The sequence below is a fragment of the Vitis riparia genome, chromosome 14, assembly GCF_004353265.1.
Source record: "Vitis riparia cultivar Riparia Gloire de Montpellier isolate 1030 chromosome 14, EGFV_Vit.rip_1.0, whole genome shotgun sequence".
Taxonomy (NCBI): Eukaryota; Viridiplantae; Streptophyta; class Magnoliopsida; order Vitales; family Vitaceae; genus Vitis; species Vitis riparia.
In genome coordinates this window covers 20,942,680-20,965,022 of record NC_048444.1, presented here as the reverse complement: position 1 = coordinate 20,965,022, position 22,343 = coordinate 20,942,680, and the positions used below count along the sequence as shown (strand labels likewise).

The following is a 22,343-nucleotide window of genomic DNA, read 5'->3' as shown; positions in this document are numbered from 1 at the left end:
CTGAACAATTCAATGTTTCACGATCTTGTATTCAAGTTGGGAATGGAAGACATCTATTCCTCAGCTTGAGGGGGAGTGTTGAGCTATAAATAGAATAGGAGAATTTTTTTTCCTATTATGTTAGTTTCCTATTTCTGTAAATAGATAGGTTTATTAGTTTCCTATTTCTATAAATAGATAGTTTTATGATTTAGAAATAGGTTAGTTTAGGAATAAGTTAGTTTCCTATTATGTCTCTTGTTTCCTATTTCTTCTCTTGTAATCTCCTATATAAACCGTGTGTATAGTCAATCTAAGAGAGAGAGAACTTATTATTTTTCATCCTATATTTCGTGTCAGTAAATAATAATTAAAACATGCCTAAGAATAACAGAACCATGAGGATATATGAAGAGGAAACCACCCTCCTCTACAACCCCCCACATACCCACCCATCCACCTATCTAACAAATAAATAAATAAAAATGGTGACATTGTAATGTACAAAATTGTAAAACTATCTTCAAAGTTCAGAGATAAGATATGATTTAGGTTACCAATAATATTGTATGGTTAAAACATTAGTTTAAAATTTAAAAGGCTTTACATTTATCAAAAACTGAAAAGGAAAACTCTACACAATTCAACATTCTAGGACAGGCAAATCCTGAGATATAAATAAATTAATCATTCCCATTTCATTTTATAATGTATCAATGACTAGCTTATATTTGAAGTTGAGAGTAAGAAAAAATGATTGTCTTGCATTCAATACAGAACTATATGGAACTTGAACCAACTTGACTATGCTGTCTAAATTTTTGCTCAAGTTGACATAATGCTTCCCAAATTTTATATTATTGAACTATATTCAGTTAACTCACACATCTTAAATATCAGAAAGAATTTAATTAAATTTATTCATGATTGAGAAAGAACGGAAATTAACAAGGTTATAGAGGATAACCAAATCCCTTGCTGCTTGAAATAGTTCCCTAACATTTGATGCACTCTGGCCAACCCATAGTCCAGCCTCCAACTGTTGAGCTTTAACTTCTACAACAGGCACCTTTGCTTCAGCAGCTATAGCTAGTGCAAGAGATGTTTTTCCTGTCCCCCTCTCGCCCACAATAAGAACCCCCTGCAATATAAAGGTCAACTATCTCAGATAAGAACAAAAACGAGACATTATATGGATATCAACACTAGGAGCAAGAAAAACTATACTAATAACATGTAAACCAGTTACGTTCTAGTTACACACTAAACAATCATTTAAATAAAATTTGAAATGTGAAATCAACTAAAATAGTTTATATGAAATGTTTCAAAACCTATCATTCCCATTCAATAGCCTCAGCTAAAAATGAACAAAAAGTAATTGAGGATAAGTACTAAAGTCATGACCATTCTCATTTATGGTTTCTACCATACAAATGATGATTCTATGTCAAACATGTGAGAAAGTAAAATAGGTACACATATGGTATTAACCTAGCAACCTAATGAAAACTCGCGAAGCTTGTAGCATAAGCAACCAAGGAAATTAAGAAAAGAGACAGTGCAATTGTTAGATAGTGTACAGTTATTTCAGTTATTTACTTTTCCTTTTTTTTCCTTATTGTATTGTGGGTCCCATTAGCATGTATATATATACCCAAGTCCAATGTGTATTATCAATAGTTTTTAATAACAAAAATTAGGGATTCTCCCTTTTCTCTCTTTTCACATGGTATCAGAGCGTAGGGAGAAAAAAAACCTTTCAGTGACCGTGTTTTATTCCGATCACCTTCCCCATCTCCTAAAGCTTTCCAGTCAACCGTATCGCCGTTAGAAAACCCTCACCGCCGGTGACTTTTCCGGCGACTTTTTCCGGCAAAGTCCTTTTCCGACACCAACCATACCATCAGGTGCGCAAGGAGGAGATCTTCAAGTTTTGTCAAAGCACCGGAGGGAGAATCTCAGTCACGCGCGTTTCTTCTCTGGCGGTCTGAACCTCACGCACTGGCGCGTGAGGGCGCGTGGAGCACTTTACGACAACGTGCTTCCATCTCCAACCTCGCCTGACACCGTCTAGCCACTCTTCATCTGTGCTTGTGCCATCTGAGCCCTGCAAGTGCATTTTTTGGGGTCTTTTGTCTCCGCCGGCCCTCTAATCAGCCTTTCTGGCGACCTCCGGTGACTTCATCTCCACCTCGAGTCCTACACGTGTCTTAGGAAGTGTTCTTCTACCCTTCCAGTAGTGCCACATTTGTTTTTCTTCACTCTTTGGTCTCTCACAGCCGCGAATCCTCAGTTTTTCTTCTTTCAGCCACAATCTAAAGCCGTATTAGGGCTCTCTTCGATCCAAACATATTTCGTTCTCCAGATAAGTAGATATGGCTACTAAAAGTTCCATTTTTTCCTCTGTGATATCTAGATCTCCTATGATTACTTCGGAGAAATTGGTTGATAGTGAAAATTATTTGTCCTGGTCTGCCTTTGATGAGCTTTGGTTTATGAGTCAAGGTTATGAGGATCACCTTGTTACGCAGGAGGCGGATATCCCTGAGGTTGACAGAGTACAATGGAGGAAGATAGATGCACAATTATGTAGTGTGTTATGGCAATCAGTTGATCCTAAGATTCTGCTTCATCTTCGGGCCTACAAAACATGCTTTAAATTTTGGAATCAGGCGAAAGGGCTATACACGAATGATATCCAACGTCTTTCTAAGGTGGCTTCTTCTATTGTCAATGTCAAACAACAAGACATGAATTTATCTACTTACATTGGCCAGATTGCCTCTCTTAAGAAGGAATTCTTGACCGTGATGCCTCTTACTACTGATGTTGGGGATCAACGAACACAGATTGACAAGTTCTTCATGGCTCTTACGCTTATTGGCCTCCATTCAGATCTTGAGACCGTCCGTGATTAGATTCTTAGCAGTTCCTCCGTTCCATCCTTGGATGATGTGTTTGCTCGCCTCATCCGTATCTCCTCCACTCAGACTTTGCCATCTGATAACACTTCAGATTCTTCTGTGTTAGTTTCTCAAACTAACTCTCGAGGAGGACGCAGTGGTAACTGAGGTAGAGGCCAACGTCCTCATTGCACCTATTGCAATAAGCTTAGCCACACTCGTGATCGGTGTTATCAGTTACATGGGCGGCCTCCCCGCACTGCCCACGTGGCCCAGTCATCTGATCCTCAGCCTCCGAGCTCCTCCACATCTCAGGGTATTTCCCTCACTGACAGTGAGTATGATGACTATCTCCGCTATCAGGCCACCAAGTCAACTTCTGTTACTTCTGTTGCCCAGACTGGTAATGCTTCTATTTGTCTTACCCACACATCTTTTCCTGGACCTTGGATTCTAAATTCTAGCGCTTCTGATCACATATCTGGTAATAAAGATCTTTTCTCTTCTATTACTACTACCTCTACATTACCTACTGTTACCTTAGCTAATGGTTCTCAAACTGTGGCTAAAGGCATTGGTTTAGCACATCCTCTCCCTTCTCTACCTCTCACTTCTGTCCTTTATACTCCTGAGTGTTCCTTTAATCTTATCTCCATCAGCAAAATCACTCGTACTCTTAACTGCTCTATTACTTTTTCTGATAAATTTGTGACCTTGCAGGACTGGAGTATGGGGAAGACGATTGGCATAGGACGTGAGTCTCAAGGCCTCTATCACCTCACCTCGCCTTCAACTCCTGCAGTTTGCATTTCCACTGATGCTCCCCTCCTCATCCACAGTCGTCTGGGCCACCCTAGTCTATCCAAGTTCCAAAAAATGGTCCCTCGTTTTTCATCTTTGTCATCGCTTGCGTGTGAGTCCTGTCAACTTAGGAAACATACTCGTGTCTCATTCCCAAAGAGTTTGAATAATCGGGCAAAGTCTCCTTTTGAAATTATCCACACTGATGTTTAGGGTCCTTGTCGGACCGCGTCTACTTTAGGATTTCAGTATTTTGTCACTTTCATTGATGACTATTCTCAATGTACTTGGTTATTTTTAATGAAAAATTGAGCTGAGTTATTCTCTATTTTCCAAAAATTTTATGTTGAAATCCAAACCCAGTTCAATATTTCTATTCGTGTGTTACGCAGTGACAATGCCAGAGAATATTTTTCTGCACTATTTACTTCATTTATGTCCCAACATGGGATCCTTCATCAGTCTTCTTGTGCTCATACTCCTCAACAAAATGGGGTAGCTGAACGTAAGAATCGACATCTTGTTGAGACAGCTCGTACTCTCCTTCTCCATAGTAATGTTCCTTTTCGTTTTTGGGGGGACGTTGTTCTTACAGCATGTTATTTGATTAATCGTATGCCCTCATCTATATTACACGATCAAATTCCTTATTCCCTTCTTTTCCCTGACCAACCACTTTATTTCCTTCCTCCTTGTGTTTTTTGTTATACTTGCTTTGTTCATATTCTCACTCCTGGACAGGACAAACTTTTTGCCAGAGCCACAAAATGCATCTTCTTGGGATACTCCAAACTTCAAAAGGGTTATTGTTGTTATTCCTCTGAGACTCATCACTACTTTCTCTCTGCTGATGTCACCTTCTTTGAGGACTCACCATTCTTCTCCACCTCTGAGTCTCTTCCTGTTTCTGAAGTCTTACACCTTCCCATTATCTCCCCACTTGATGTAATGCCTTCTCACCCACTTCAGGTTTATCATCATCGTCATCGTGTCACTGTTCCTCCTTCTTTGGCCGAGGTACCTGCTGACTCACTTCCTATCCCTTCGGCTTCTCCTGTCCCGGCTTTGCCTCCTTCTGCTGACTTACCCATTGCTCTTCGAAAAGGTAATCGATCTACTCGTAATCCTCATCCCATTTACAATTTTTTGAGTTACCATTGATTATCTTCACCCTATTCTGCATTTGTTTCTGCTATATCTTCTATTTCTCTTCCCAAGAGCACCCCTGAGGCTCTTTCCCATCCAGGCTGGCGACAAGCAATGGTAGATGAAATGGCTGCTTTACACTCCAATGGCACTTGGGATCTTGTTGTTTTACCCTCTGGTAAATCTACAGTTGGTTGTCGTTGGGTCTACACGGTTAAGATTGGCCCTGATGGTCAGGTTGATCGCCTTAAAGTCCGCTTAGTTGCTAAAGGCTATACTCAGGTTTATGGTTCTGATTATGGTGTCACTTTCTCTCCTGTTGCCAAGATAGCTTATGTTCGTCTATTGCTCTCCATGGCTGCTATGCGTTCTTGGCCCCTTTATCAGTTAGATATTAAAAATGCTTTCCTTCATGGGGATCTTGCTGAGGAAGTTTATATGGAGCAACCACCTGGTTTTGTTGCTCAGGGGGAGTCTAGTTTAGTGTGCAGGTTACGCCATTCTCTATATGGCTTAAAACAATCTCCTTGAGCATGGTTTAGCCATTTTAGTTCTGTTGTTCAGGAGTTTAGCATGTTGCGCAGTACAGCAGACCATTTCGTTTTCTATCATCATAATTCTTCGGGGCAATGTATTTATCTGGTAGTTTATGTGGACGACATCGTCATTACAGGCAATGATCATAATGGTATTCAAAAACTAAAGCAACACCTTTTCACCCACTTTCAGACTAAAGACTTAGGGAAACTCAAGTATTTCTTAGGGATGGAGATAGCTCAATCCAGTTTTGGTGTGGTTCTTTCCCAAAGGAAGTATGCTTTAGACATTTTGGAAGAAACCGGTATGTTAGACTGTAAACCGGTAGACACTCCTATGAATCCAAATGTCAAACTTATACCAGGACAGGAGGAGCCTTTAGGAGATCCTGGAAGATATCGGCGACTTGTAGGTAAACTGAACAACTTCACCATTACTCATCCAGACATTTCTTTTCCTGTAAGTGTTGTTAGTCAATTCCTACAGTCACCATGTGATAGCCATTGGGATGCTGTAATCGGCATTCTTCGATATATCAAAAGCACACCAAGTCAAGGTGTGTTGTACGAGAACAAAGGTCATACCCAAGTTATTGGTTACACAGATGCAGATTGGGCTAGCACACCCACAGATAGACGTTTCACTTCCGAGTATTGTGTTTTTATTGGAGGTAACCTAATATTCTGGAAGAGCAAGAAACAAGATGTAGTGACTAGATCTAGTGCTGAAGCCTAGTATCGAGCTATGGCTCTGGCAACATATGAACTCATATGGCTGAAACATCTTCTTCGGGAGTTGAGATTTGGAAAGGATGAACAGATGAAGCTCATCTGTGACAACCAAGCCGCTTTGCATATTGCATCTAATCCAGTCTTCCATGAAAGGACCAAACACATTGAAGTTGACTGTTACTTCATTAGAGAGAAGATCGCATCAGGATGTGTGGTGACTAGTTTGTCAATTCAAATGATCAACTAGCAGATATTTTTACTAAATCTCTCAGAAGTCCTAGAATTAAATACATTTGTAACAAGCTTGGTGCATATAACATATATGCTCCAGCTTGAAGGGGAGTGTTAGATAGTGTACAGTTATTTCAGTTATTTACTTTTCCTTTTCTTCCTTATTGTATTGTGGGTCCCACTAGCATGTATATATATACCCAAGTCTAATGTGTATTATCAATAGTATTTAATAACAAAAATTAGGGATTCTCCCTTTTCTCTCTTTTCACAGCAGTCATGAACCAAAAAAGAAAGGATAAAACAAAAGCACAAGCACCAGCAGAGGGACAAGGATGGTGAGGATGATCAAGTCACACAAGCAAAATAGTGGCAATGTGGTGGTGCTGGTGATTGTGGTTGTCATGGTGCAGCTGTAGTATTGTGTTGTGGTGGTTCTGTCGGTTTTTGTGTTTCTGTTTTCATTTTTTTCCATTTTGCAAGAATCAAATTTGTATCCTGAAAATTCAATCTTCTGTCAACTGTTTCCAAGAACAATTAGCAGCAATCATGCTAAAAACATTTTCATGTTTCCATAAATAGAAAAAAATGGTATTTGTAGTGACAGAAAAGAGGCCCTTGATTAAGTTTATTGAAAACAAACTTTTCCCCTCAATTTTCTAATACCACAATGTTTTGCTTATGAATTGTGAACTCAGCACTACTTTTAGAACGGATATTTCAGTTCTCAAAAATATTCTATCTCACTGGCATAGTTTGCAAAGGTGAATTTTGTACTATACTCCTGAGAGGTGAGATGTAAGCCACAAGCTTAAAAAAAGGTTTAGAAAAACAACAAAATTTAGCTAAAAAGAAAGAATAAATAAAAAGTACAAAAAGTGATATACATAAACAAGAAATTGGTTAACTGCAAACAAGAAGTAGGTTACTTCAAAAATATTAAAACAAATTGGTCACATGAGGTGTCTGCATCCTAAGGCAAGAGGCAAAAAGGTGCAAAAGGTGCAACTTTGACCGTCTTATCTCATAAAGAATATGCCATATTAACCCCTAGTTGCCTTAAAGCTTTGACGCATTCTAGAACTACCTTGCCTTAATGTAAGCCAGAGAACAACAAGAAGAAAACCTTTTCAAAATCATGATCAAAGAAAAACACTTCACTGGTTAAATAGATTATTTTGTCAAAACCGAAAAGTTGAAATAATACATAATGAATAATAATAGACCTGCAATCGTTGTACATATTAAATGCTAGATAGCACTCAATGTCAGAAGATGTACAAACTGATGATTTCATGCTATAATATAGCTCAACTTTAATAATCTGTTTCAATTATAATTCAAAAAATAATATTTGTCTGCATTCAACTTCCAACCAGATGTATAAGTGTGATATCAAACAATACAACTTTAATCATCTCTTCTTCCCTGTAACCAATGGAGCTTTTGCAGGTATCCCTTTAAGCCTCATTTTGCTAAATTGGAACCTAGTCTGTAGAACCACAAGGTTGACTAAGGAGACATTTTCTGAATGGCCACCAACTCCAAAGGGTTTTGTTAAACTAATTTTGATGAGTGTTCTTTGGGCAACCCATGGCAGCTGGGGATTGGAGAATTGCTTAAGGACCATTTCAGCTTAGTGGTAAGAACATTCTCTAAACCTGCAGGTCAAGGTTTAGCCACTGAGGTGGAGATTCAAACCCTTTTGGAAGGGTTGTTACAAGAAAAGGCTTTGAGCTTCTCCAATTTTCTAGAAGGAGATTCCACTGTCGTCATATCATAGGCAACTAAGAAAGAAAAAGGACCTTAGACTTCTGATCAGTGGTTGTGCCAAATTATTGATATTTCATTAGAGTTGGGATATTTCTTCTCTTGGGCTCTTCTCTTAGGCAATTATGCAACAAATGCGTTAGCCAAATGTAGCTAGACATATGGTTTCTTTTGTAGAAGGTTTTATACCTTCCTAAATGGTATCTAGATTTGCCTTTTTGTATTAATACACACTTAATCAACCTTTTCTACCACAATTTGAATATAGAATTATGCACTTCTTGGAAGGATTTCTCATCGTTCTTTGAACTTACTAATTCAATGCAATGAAATCGTTATCGTTTATAAAAGAAAAATAATAAGTATGATGTCAAATAAAGGAGGCACAAGTATATAATATCTTTAGTATAACATACCCGAGGTGCACGTGCTCCCATTTCTTGAAATGCACTAGGGTTTTGTAGAAATGCCACAACTTCATTAATTTCCTCTCTCATAGAATCGACGCTTGCAAAATCTCTCAATTGTATTGGTGGATTCTTCACCCTCTGCAAATTCATCAGCCATCCATCTTACAAATTCTTTCACCAAAGGTACTTGTGACTATATCATATGAAAAAAAACATGGACTGCCAAGTTCAAACCTTCATTTGATCAAAAGCAGTCCTTATTGGATCAATGCCAGCCTTCTTCTTACGCTTTGTTCTCGTTACTCTATATTTAAAATAAGCCTTCTGCAAAATAACATAGAAATGATAACTGCACCCAGTCAGCTCCAACCCAACAATTCCATATAAGAGAGGTACCATGTGATGCAAATGATCTTCCAAGATTTTATTAAAGGCTAAAGCAAAAATTGATTCATCAATGAACATTAACTCTCAAAAGTCTCCTTTCCCTTTTTGTTCTAGTGAAGCTAAAGTAAAACAGGGATCTGAAATGGCAAATGTTAGTCTCACCCTATAGGAGGCAAAAATCCAAAAAAAAAAATTAAGAAGTTTGAAGTGCTAATAGCTTCCTAACATAGTACCAGCAAAGGATCAGTTTAGTTACCAATTTCATAAACACCAAAACAAAAAAAACTGCAGAAAGAAACATTGCACATAAAACCTATGAATACAAACAACATCTAGACCAAGATTGATAATATACCTGCAACCTGGAAACCAATGAATATTCTAAAATTCAATGAACTCTAGGTCAACAAAGAAGTGGCAACAAGCTTGAAAGTCATGAGGCTAGTGTTTTTTTTCTTTTAATAGGTGGATAGCAATATATACATATAAACTGAGGAAAGACAAAATAAAGGCTGGAATGAGGCATCCCACCTCCAAGAAGAAAAACAACAAAACAAAAAGAGAGAGAGAGAGAGAGATGTGTACAGTTCCTCACTCAAACTACCTTACAACAATGTGATAGTCCTCTCTGAAGAACTCATCTAACACAAAAACTTCCTTAGCATAGGAACCAACCTTCCATCTGTCTGATGTTGGTGTTCACTCCAATCTATCATCAAGAGCCTCCTCTATATCAATGACCAGTCTAACAATATATTCAGATCTCAAACCACCTCAATTCTTTGTCCCTGCCCAGCTTGTGGTTACCAGACATTTCCTTCCCCACTACAATATTCCCCAAGCCAACAGCATGCATTTTCTTTAGCACTTCCAGCTCGCTCAATAATTCTGCCTTTTTAGCATCTCCCAACCCCTGGTCCTGAAAAGGAAGAATCATTTTTTTTTCATGTCTCTAGGAGTACTTCCAACTTCAATCTGAGTAGGGTTCCTAACAGGTAACTATCAAAACTATGTTTCACAATATCTATGGAGAGAGCCTCCAAATAAATGGATTAGGGTTTGGTCTCTTTCTAGAGAATGTAACAACCTTCCAATCATAGACTAAGCACTTCCTTTTATACTTTTGAAATTCTTCATGACTGACACCCACTGCAAAGCCATTAACAGAGTCCTATTCCACAATGTGTGGGGATTCTCAATCTTGTCTTCCAAAATTCTGCCTTTTCACTTGTTCCAAATAACCCATATCATTATCAGAACTGCACCATTCCAAAAACAGACTTCCGTCTTCAAATCCCAGGGCCACAAAGTTTTTTTTCCTTTTTAATAAGAACAATCTACTAAAGAGAACAAACCACAACCCAGGTATATGTAGCCTATAGAGGACCAAAAGGAGGCAGCACAAACAAAAATAGAGGAAAGGAAATTACCTATGAATCACCCCATCTAAGAAGTCCATAAAGGACATATTATACCCCTATTTACACAAGCTGTCCCCCTCACCACACCTAAAAGAGCAGATTTTTTAGACCAATGAATCCCAAGCTACATCTCAATGTAAGAATAGATAATTCACCAACAATCCTGAGCTCTGACACCAGCAACAGCAATTACAAATAACATGATTCTTCAAATTAGTTGGCAAATAATGGGAATCTAAACAGTCATAGAGAAAGAACCTTTTTCAGGAAGCACATTGCATCCTACTTCCATCTTGAGGGAAAAACAATTACTTGGGGGTTGTTTGTTTTTTGACTTAAATCTTAAATCAACTTCCTTTAAGACTTCAAACATTTTGAGAGTCCTTCGTTAACGTGAATTGTTTTTTACTTCTATCTTAATGCCTTTCTCTTTTCAACCTTTGACTATTCTATAATACTCAAATCCAATTTTTCACACAAAATAAAACCAAATTTATTTTTAAAAAAATTGGATAACACTTGTTTTGAAAAATTTAAGCTATCTCAATTTTGTGCATTATGAATGAGAAATGAATATATTATAAATTAGAAAAGTTGTTCTCAAGAAAAAACCGAATATGACTTAAATAGGTTTTATTTTTATCCATTTTTTCTCTTGTTTGTCAATAAAATTTATATATACAATTTTCTCATGAATTTTGACTCAAAAATGAAACCAACAACATAAAACTCACTTAGTTTGGATTAAAAATTAATCTAAAATAAATCCACAAAATTTCAAAACCAAAGCCAAAATTCTACCACAGCCACTATTTTTGCTTCAAAATTCATTCAATTCTCAATGAAATTAAATTCCAAAATTGTTGTAGATTTATCATTCAAAAATGAAAATAAACAACAGTAAAAAAAAAAAAATCATAATTTTAGACTAGAAATAAATTTACTACAAATTGTCAAAATTCAACCTCTTACCATACAACAAAACCAAATATACTACCAATCATCAATTCCGTTGATAATTTTTTTAATCAAAACCCAAAAACATAATTCACACTTACCTAAATATCCAATATCATCAACAATTCTAATTAGTTTTGAAAAATAAAAAGTCAATATTTGATACACTCTCCCAAATTAAAAAATCCAAAAATCTCAATAATAAAACATATTTCAGTCACAAATCTATGAATCCGAAGATATACCACATCAAAACAAGTGTTAACACAAAAGATTTCTATCATTTTAACTTGAAAGATTTCTAATATCTTCTTAAGAACCAAGCATAATTAGAAATCCTATATATTATCCAATTACCAATTTCCTATTAATTACACAACTAATCATGATAAAATGTTTATTATGATAATAAAGTTTAATATTTTGGAATATTTAGAAATATGTTAAATTACTATTTTGTTTTTAATTATTAGTTTTCAAATAAAAATACAAAGATAAAAATAATTAATTTTATAGATGTTTTTAACATAAAAAATAAATAAAGAGATTTAACACTTAATATTCAGACATTAATTAAAACAAATAACTTAACACTTAAACAACATTCAAACACTAATAAAAACAAACAACCTCATCATTACATCACAGTTACCTTTATTCAAATTTAAGTCAAATTCAAATCTCATCAGATTTCAGGCAAAAAACCAAACACAACTTAAGACCTATCTAATAACAGTACAATGACTTCACCTAAAACACCCCTCCCTTTGAAGTAACAACACCCACTACCCCCTCTGGATCTTCTTCCTATAAATGATCTCAAAGAAGGTGTCTACTAACCCCACCTCCCAGTCCATAAGGGCCCTATAAAATCCAGGATTCCATTATCTCTCCTCTCTTATCCAGCATTAATCCCCTTAAACATGGCTTTTTACTAACAGAATAATCCCAGATCTTGTTTATCAAATCATCCTGCACCACATCATACTAAAATTGCACTATCAACCATGCCCTATTACAAAGTAGTTTGTCTAAAGAAAGCCTCCCATCCTCTTTTGACCCAAAAGGCCCACCACAGAATACTCACAGCTTATGTCAGCACTCAACTGCCATCCCCTCCTTTCCCCATATTTACCAACTATCATTAGCCCCCCAGAACCTTTATTCTGCAACCCTAAATCTCCACAGTCATTGGCCTGAAAGAGCTTTGTGGAATGCACTGAATTCAAGCATACAAAATGCAACAGAGAACACTCTTCCTGCTGACTAGACGTGTTTCCTCTCCCCACTGGCACCCTTCCTAGAATACTTCTCCCAAATATTTCCAGTCTCCATTGAAATGGAAAAAAAGGCATGAGGTAGGTCAATAAGCTGGAAGGTATAACTTTGATGAGAATCAATTCTCCTCTCTAGAAAGATATTGTTTCTTTCATAGTTTAACCCTAAAAATCTTCTTTCAAATATCTAAATGACTACATATGCACCCTCTACTTTGAAGGATGCACCTAATGATAATTCAAGAGAACAAGACAGCAGCACCCAGCTATACACCCTAGCCTGTGATTAACTCTCCTGCTGCCTATTCCTGTCCCACAAAATAAATTTCAGTCTGGTTCAAATTTATGTTCAGAACCACAACCATCTCAAGGCACAGAAGGATGCATCTCAGATATCCCAATTGATCCAACTCCACTTCACGAAATATACTTGTATCTTCTGCATGCAGAAAATTAGATATTAACTTTCAACCTATCCATCCACCCCCTTCCTGAATGCCTCAAATCTGATTCAGAACCCCTCCACTACCCTAGCAACCACCCTACCCAAAAACTTCCATCACTAAGACAAAAAAGAATGGAGGAAATCGATTTCCTTAGCAAAGCATACTCTAACTACAAAGAAACTTCAATTGGGAATATAGGCCCTGCACACCTCCTCCACCACTACCCAGGACCCATGCTGCTAACATATAGGAAAGAGAATAGCACTACATGTGATCATGTCTCTTCTCATCTGGCTTATACGCTATTCCTGGAATCAAAACAGTCACTGGCCAACAAAACAACATTTAGGATTTATAAGTGTTAGGGCATTTTGAGTGTCTCACCCAAATCACTTCGTAGCTTTGAACCATAACTTTAGAAACACTCTTCCTTCCCCAAACCCCCCTTACCCTCTCTCTCTTTTCCTTCCTCCCAAAAAAAAAAAAAAAAAAATCCACACTTTCAGAACTAATATGATGACAGCAGCATCCAAACTCCCTATTCTGATTAAAAATCCTCCATTACCTCTTCCACCATCACTCCCAAAACTGCTCCAAGAAATTAATAGTCATCGTACCAGGCACTAGAGACTTATCCACAATGAATCCTCAATGCCCCACCACCCCCTTACACCTTCCCTCTAATTAGAGTGTTTAATGTTTGCAAAATCTAACACATTCAATCTCTGAAAAATAAGAGAATAGTCTCTAGTGCTAACCCCTGATTTATCTTCATCATTCCTAGTCTTCAACTCCCTATCAGTGCAAGCTTACTAATGTGGTTACCTTCTGTGAATATTAACCATGATAAATAACTTTGTATTTTCACCCCACACTCTTAACCAAATAACAGTAAATTCTTGTCTCAACTGGTTAAATCCATTTCTGCTAACCTCATAAACCATCCTTTTCTCACTCTAAACACTTGCACCTGAGTTAGAACCCCCACCACACTCCTCATTCCATTTCTTAATTTCCTTCAGATCAGAGTTTTTTTAAGTGTTGCATTTTGAAACACCTTCTTCATGCAGATTACACAAAATATTAAAATAAAAAGAGGAAATTGATTAAAAAGGAAACGGGTAGATAAGTCCTACTTTCCATGAAGTTCTCTCACTGACACATTGTGGGGTGGGGGGGGAGTACGTAGTATACATTAGAATCATTACAGGGTTTTATCATCAATATAACAACCAGAGTAAAAATGCGTAACAGGAACCTATATGGACATAGGCAATTTACTGACTTTGTAGTATGCAATGAAATGTAATAGTTTATTGCAGGAACTATAGAAATATAAGCAAAATGATACCAGTCTGCGCAACTTCCTCAAGTTTGGATCTCTACGTAAAGGCCCGTACCCAAGAATTCTGGGAATTTTTCTTTTCATAAATCGGAATGTATGAAATAACACATATCCATATATGAAGCATCTAATGAAAAACCAAAAGAACCATTGGATGTCATCTTGCTTTCTGGACCTAAAACTCATTTCTGCCTCAGACTGCCATTTCAAGTACCATGTCGAGCCAACAGTTTGATCAATTTCCTCAGGCCATGCCATTCCCAACCGTATCCTTAACTGTAACAGAACAGCAAAGGTAGAGAGAATCAAATAAAAAGAGCAACTATAAAGCAGCAAAATGTGAAAAGAAAAAAAAAATTCTAAGACAGCAGGTTATGGGCTTATTGTGTTATGTGTTTATTAAATAAATACCGGAAAAGGGATGATAAACTCCACAAGAGGAAAAATAATCATCATCATTATGTCATCATTCAAATTTCTGATTTTCTCAAGAAGCCATTCTCTTCCATATGATACAATTCCTGTCTTCCAAAATCCATTCAAGCATCGATAAGAAAGTCTCATTATCAAGAAAAACTGTTCACGGAAATTCAACTCTGAGAAAGGAATCCGCATGAGGTGAACCGCAGTGGGAATACCAGCGGCCAGCATTTTCAAATACAACCCATCAAACCCTCCTAAGTCTTCAAACAGAACTTCGAATTCCTGGAATAAGAATCTAAAATGAGAAGCATGTTAACACAGTTTCATGAGAGAGAAATAAAACAAGAATTACATGTGTGTAACCTTAATATCAACATAATATTCCTTGTCATCCCCCTTCAGTGCAATATACATAGCTGCCCAGTCATGCCTAATTCGGGCATGCTCTACTAGCTTTTTGGACACAGCATATGGAACAGCCATTGGGTCCATTTCCCACCTACTTTTTTCTTCACTGAACCAAGTTTTTGCCACCACTCTATCTCGGTCCAAAAGTATATGTTCCTGCAGTAAACATTTAACAGGAAGTGCAATAATTCAAATCAAGTTCATTCACATAAGGACAACCTATATTAAAGCTGCTGCTGCTGATGATGATGATGATAGTAACAGCAATAATGACTATTATTTTGAAACTGCTAACTTTGGAAAAGATCTAACCAGAGCAGCACATCACAATGCCACCAGCACAAGTAAGAAATGAGATTTTATATCAAACAGAAATCAATACACACAATTTTCCTCAGAGGAAAAAAGTCAAATCATACCTTCACCTTCTCTGCTGAAACATCCCTAGCTAAAAAGTAATGGTAATGGCAATTATAACAACAACAAACAATGCACAATTTCTACAACAACAATAAACCCTTGTATCCCAACTATTTTAAAACATCCATATGAATTTTTATAGCAAAGCATAAATCCACACTATTTTAAAACATCACATGAATCTTTATAGGCCATTAAGCTCTACATAGATTTCCATTAGATTAATTCCAAAATGGCAAAAAATTGGAATTGGTAGAAAAAATTGTTCCAATCTCCATGAACTCCTACCAAAGTAAGAGATGAGGATATTAATAAGAGTGAAATTTTGCGAAAAAGAATGTGAATTCTAGCTGGGGGTATTTATACAGAATAGAATGAGCTGAGGGAAGCCAGGTATTACTTTGATAATTGGCCTAACCCTTATCAAATTCAATTTTGTCCTCTTTAACCACTTCAAATACATTGAGGATGTGTCATTCTGGACAAATACAGAATTACTGTTACTACTAGAATAGTTAATGAGTACTAGAACATAATGGAAGAACTCAAACTTATAAAACCTTGATTAACCGTCCAAGATGTCAATGGAAAAGGAGATAGCATAAGGGCTTAATAGCATTTCGAAAGATAACCAAACAGGAACAAAATTCAATCAATCTTTTAAGCAAGAAAAGAATAAATATCCCTAGAATATGTCTAACGACAATTCTCAAGTCCAAGGGACACCAGATGCTGAACAAATCCATTTTACATAAAGAAGTTGATTTGCCGTCAAGACGGCGAATTGATGAAAATCAAAGATGAAAGGGAGGTGCTCAAATACTTGATATAGATGATTTTTAGGTAACAGATACAAAATAGAATCAGCAATATCCCAACATCAAAGAAAATTTACAAGGAATGATGTATATTGCTGACAACATTAAGAGCACATTAAAGAACATTACATCTTGCTATCTTTAAACAATCCTAGGTGAAATTTGAATATGAAATCAATTGGCAGACCCAAAGCACTTATGGTACAGTAATAATTATAATCCATAGAGAAATATAAGGTAATACGGATGATCCCCATGTTCCAAGTTAGGATGAAACAGTGATAATGTTATCACAAAGTCAATACATGAAAGTATATGTTTCACAAAATACCTATCTTTGGTCTGATAAAAAAAAAATACCTGTCTTTGGGCCACATACTGTTTACCAAGGTCAACATTTTCTAACAAAGTTCTTTTAAGATCTGCCTTAGCTTCTTCCCGCCACTTTTTCCAACCATGGAACAAATGAAAGCTAATAGCTTTAGGAACTACAACCTCCTTATCTCCAAACATCCACTTCAACTCAATTTCTGGAAAACCTTTCACAACTTCATCTGTTGGCGTGTTTACAACAAAACGCTTTTCATCCCCAAACCTCCTCATATTTTTTCTTACACGAGCCTCCATATTCCTTTGCATCTCCCTTGATTCTTTAAGGGCCTGCTTTATATGTAGAACAAAATCCTTCGAATCTCGATAAAAGAGAGGACCAAGATCTTCAATTTCCAAAATACTAGGCAGAATCATCTGTTCCCAGTATTCTCTTTGTGCAGTTTCCAAGTCTTTCTGAATGTCAGACCTAGAAAGTTTGGTAGCAGAGCCTTGTTGTACACTGTAACCAATAACAATTAAAGCCATTATGAGTTAATGGAACTTCACCAATTTAGATCTGAAACAGAAAAGAAAATGCTACTAAGAGACAATAACAGAAGATGCTGTGACTAATATGATAGAAATAAAGCACAAGAAAATTTGCAGAAAAGATTCTACTTCACTGATTCCATGAACATCAAATCTATAATTTTTCATAGTTCCAAAATGAGTGAAACTCTATTAGCTATTCCACACGAAGACACTAAGTTTACTATAGCACATAGAATGCAGTACCAACTTAGTTCTGACCAGATTAGTGAGTTGCAATATCATGTATCTTTTGAAAATAAAAGGTTTTAATCGCTAAAACATCAGCTAGTAATTTTGGTGCTTAAACTCATTCTTGTAAAAAGCCTAAATCCACGCAGCCCATGTATATTCATAAGTAAATTTTCGTCTCCATTGGGACTTGAACTTGGAACCTCCCACAAACTGGAAAGGAATGACTGTTTAGGAAAAATGACCAATGTCTTTCTCCATGTGCAAAGTTTTACTTTTTTTTTCCCTTTTTTTTTTCTTTTTTGAAACAATGGAGGAACATCATATAATTAGAATGTATATGAGGATGTAAAACTACATCAAATAAGAATCGGAAATCTAGAGCAACAAGATATTTCCAATTGCAGGCAAGAGGGTGTTCAATTAATAATTTTCAACTTCTCAATAAATTCCATTTTCAATCATACAATTTTCTATTTATTATGACTAATTATTTAAGTACATAAAACTCTTCCAAATTTCCTTATTTCCATTTTAGTGTTTTTCCCCTCTTTGCTGGAAGTGGGAAAAATTAATCCTACTTCTCTAATACCATCTTTCCTCCAGTTAATACTCTTCAATTATGATTATATTATCATATTCATAGAAACTATAGTGTAATATATGGTATGGTGCTTTTAAATCATACAAATACATGGCATTCATGTTGCAATAATTCAGCCCAAGAACTGAAAAGGCTTTGCATGTACTAGAACCTAAACTCAGCCATTTTTATTTTTTTTTATGGGTTAAACTCACCCAAGTAAATAGAGCAATCCCATTGTTTATGAGCACAGATTTTTTTTAACATACAGCGTGTCTAAGTAGCCATCGAAACTTCAGCAAAAAGTTAACTTCAACTGGAGAGATCTTCTGCTTTGTAATTTCAGAAAGTTAACATTCCTAGATGATCCCAACTGATTTAAAAAACACAGGACTAAAGGAAAATAATGAGCACAGTTTCTTTTATGAGAAAACAATTTACAAAATACAATATCATGGAAATTTAGTTGCTGCTGTTAATCAGTCCCTGCCACCATTGGAGTCAGCATGATGATCAAAGAATGGTATGTAGACTACATGATATTGTATCCAAGAAAGCAAAAACAAGAAGAAGGAAATAAATCTAAAACCTTAAACTTGATCTGATTTGTGATATAAAACTGTGGAAAGTCGTGATTTTGTAGAGAGAATTAGGCAATACCGTGATCAAAGGGATTTGTTGTAATTAAGTTAGGAAAGTTTTCTATTTAGGTGCTAGGATTTTTGGTATATATATGAGTCTTTGTTCATGCAAAAGATTAAGGAAAAGAATTTTTACCTTATATTCTTTCCATCTCTCTTCTACATGGGATATAGACAAAGTCAGGGAGATCATACGTTGTTCATCAAGCATTCAAATTCAAGGGGAGTTACAGCTCTTCTGTTATATATAGACAACATCATTGTAATGGGAAATGATGAAAAGGAGAAACAAACTTTGAGGCAATGTTTGACCAAGGAGTTTGAGATTAAAGAGTGAGGAAGGTTGAAATACTTTCTAGGAATCAAAGTTGCATATTTTAATCAAGGAATTTTTATTTCTCAACAGAAATATGTAATGGACCTTCTCAAGGAAACAAGAAAGTTGGCGTGTAAACCAACAAGCATACCAATAGATCCTAATCATAAGCTTGGAGAAGCTAAAGAAGTTGTCACGATAAATAGAAAGATGTATCAACATCTAGTAGGAAGACTTATTTATCTCTCTCATACAAGACCAGATATAGCATATGTTGTGAGTGTCATTAGCCAGTTCATGCACAGTCCAAAAGAGGTTCATTTACAATCTGCTATTCGAGTGTTACAGTACCTTAGGGGTCTCTAGGAAAGGGATCCTATTTAAACGAAACTTAGGACTAATACTTGAAGCATGCACAAATGCAGATTATGTTGGATCTATAATTGATAGAAGATCAACCATTGGGTATTGCACTTCTTTTTGTGGGAATCTGGTAACATGGAAAAGTAAGAAACAGAGTTTGGTGGCAAGATCCAATGCCAAAGCAAAATTTCGTGCAATGGCCTAAGAAGTTTGTGAACTACTATGGTTGAAGATTATTTTAGAAGATTTAAAGATTAAATGGGATGGCCCAATGAGACTTTACTGAAATAATAAATCTACAATCAGTATTACACTTAATCCAGTGCAACATGATTGAACAAAGCACATAAAGATGGATAGATATTTTATTAAGGAGAAACTAGATAGTGGGTTAATTTGTACTTTTTATGTATTTACTGACTGCCAACTTATAGATTTACTCACAAAAAGCTTAAACATTACAAAGTTTCAAGCAAGTATATCCAAGTTAGGAATGGAAAACATCTATTCACCAACTTAAGAGGGGGTATGAAAGAATGAAATTAAGAAAGTCGTGATTTTGTAGAGAGAATTGGATAATCCCGTAATCAAAGAGATTTGTTGTAATTAGGTTAGGAAAGTTTTTATTTAGGTGCTAGGATTTTTTGTATATATATGAGTCTTTGTATAGGTAAGAGATTAAGGAAAAGAATTTCTACCTTGAATTCTTTCCATCTCTCTTCTACAAAACCTTCATATATACATATATATATAGATGTGTGTGTATATGTGTTAGGGCAGCCACAAGTGCAAGATTATCCAATTAGGACACTTATGTAACGTGGGGTAAATCAAAAAATCAAACTCAGCAAGTTTAGCAGACCATCCAGGATGTTAGTCATTTCAGGTCCTGCAGTGTAGATTAAAACACCAATACCCTAACAAGTCCACTAAACTTGACATATTATAGCAATCAGATACATCTGCAACAACAAAAAACCAAACCCTCTTAGCAAACCATCCAGGATTTCTGTCATTTTAGCTCCCACAATATTGACTAAAAATACAAGGACCCTAACAAGTCATACTAAAATAAGCATATTATACCAAACTGTTTGTTCATGGAGGTTGACAAAGAACCTATCAATGGTGAACCACACCCTTTGTTGAGCCAATACATTCGCATAACTAGAAAGATCAAAGTAGCAAATAAAAGCAATCGAAATATAACCCTATCATTACATATTTATCAACTGCATTGTTCAATTTATAAATATAAGAGTCAATCCACTTTTTTCCTTGATCAGTTCTCTAAGTATTTCAAGTCAAGATCCTCTTTAAACCTAGGTACACTCACACATGGAACCAAATGATGATGGTAATTTTACCTGTTGGTCCTCCCCAGCTTCATTTCTCGTCTAAAACTCGCCACCAATTGCTCACTCTCCCTTGTGATAAAAGAAAGCTCCCTTATACCAATGCTCATAGCCATCGTGTCCCTTCTCAAAATCCGATCCTCAATCTCTCCAATCCTTTCCCATATTTTAGCATACTCCTCATCTAACCGGCTCATACTCTCCACCAACCTTGCAATTTGCTCCTTTATCTTCTTCCCATCACCACTTGCCTTCCCCAACAATCGGTCATGCTCCCTCTTTGCTTTCACCACCATGTCAACAATCTCCTCCGATCTATCTGACAAACCATCCTTCTCTCTCTTCAATTCCCTCAACTCAGCGTACAGTTCATTCATTATTTCCTCTTGCAATTCTTCTTTCTTCAATTTAACCTCCCTTAAGACCGCCTCTACCTTCTTCATATCAGCTTTACCTGACCTAACTTCTTCTATACTCCTAAGTAAACCCGAAACCACCTCTAGCAAACTCCTCGTGCAATCCGAGTACTCGTGATCCTTGGACTTCAACTCCTTTGTTTCTTCTAAAACTTTCCCACTCTCTTTCTTCTTCCACATTACATCACTTGCCACCGGAGCGGCAATTGCAGGTACCTGAAATCTCCCAGTTGGAAAAAATCCAACAGCAATGCAAAACACTGCAAACACAATTGGCCTTGCAATGCACTGTACTAAATTTCCCACCGATTTCTCAAATTTTACCGTGGAAACCACTGGTTTTTCTTCTTCTTTTTCAGACATTGAGCTTCTAGAATCATCTGGAAAGTTAATTGCATGGAAAACACTTGCTATTGGCAAAAGATTTCGAGTTCTGTTTGGGGATTTCACTAAGAATCTTCTAGTTCTGGCGCGGTGCTTTTTGGCAGGGGAAAATGAATTGAATGTGAAGAATGAAGGACGTGAAGAGTTTCGATACGGTGGAGAGAGCTTTGCACTGATGGATGGAGAAGAGGTTAAGGTGAAATCCATTTACGCTCCGATTGTTTCTCGGGAAAATTCTCTGGTTCTTTGATAGCAAACTTTCCGTTATGGAAGGAATACAAGAATGTGAAGAGGCAACATCGATAGGAGGTGAAAGGTAGCCGGATTTTTTTCTCCGGCGGCGGAGGTACGGTGGAAAAATCGGAGAAGCGATGGAGGGATTTGCTCAAGAAGAAGATAACAGGTGCTGATAGGGCTATCTGTCAGCCGGCTTCAAGCCCACCCATCCAGACCAGCCCAATTGCAGTTTTGGGCTAAGTCGTACTAGATCCACCGTCCGGACCAGGCCAATAATTTAACATGGCGCTAAAAAGATGTTGGCATTGGTTGAACTATAGTGGCCTCGTGTAAGCCCCTTAGCCTCTTGACCCACTGTTGGAGGAAAGGGCCCCATGGGTAGGCCTTGCACCCATAGGAGCCTAGACGAAGAGCAAGGATGGCCTTGAGGTTTTGTGGTTCAAACCCTAGGAGTTAAAATGAGGAGGTCATACGCGAGCCAAACACGCACCAGGCCACACACCGCGCGCACACTTAGCACCCACTAGGCTTATGTGGGCTATA

General features: G+C 36.8%; 1 protein-coding gene and 1 long non-coding RNA gene across 2 annotated transcripts in view; both read right to left on the bottom strand.

Annotated features, from left to right (window-relative positions):
• Positions 1–126, bottom strand: part of LOC117929985 — a 3,023-nt gene extending 2,897 nt beyond the window's left edge. Inside the window, exon 1 of the long non-coding RNA XR_004653828.1 lies at positions 1–126. This exon is cut by the window's left edge and continues 1,811 nt beyond it. This is a non-coding gene — a long non-coding RNA (uncharacterized LOC117929985).
• Positions 1–22,000, bottom strand: part of LOC117929984 (probable inactive ATP-dependent zinc metalloprotease FTSHI 5, chloroplastic) — a 55,110-nt gene extending 33,110 nt beyond the window's left edge. The window contains exons 1-8 of the mRNA XM_034850433.1: positions 20,776–22,000; positions 16,774–17,245; positions 15,131–15,331; positions 14,756–15,049; positions 14,351–14,620; positions 8,746–8,835; positions 8,518–8,649; positions 947–1,120 (exon numbers count right to left, since the gene is read on the bottom strand). Coding sequence (XP_034706324.1) covers positions 947–1,120; positions 8,518–8,649; positions 8,746–8,835; positions 14,351–14,620; positions 14,756–15,049; positions 15,131–15,331; positions 16,774–17,245; positions 20,776–21,770 — 2,628 coding nt within the window. The 5' untranslated portion in view covers positions 21,771–22,000. The remainder of the gene's footprint in view (positions 1–946; positions 1,121–8,517; positions 8,650–8,745; positions 8,836–14,350; positions 14,621–14,755; positions 15,050–15,130; positions 15,332–16,773; positions 17,246–20,775) is intronic.
• Positions 22,001–22,343: the final 343 nt, after the last annotated feature.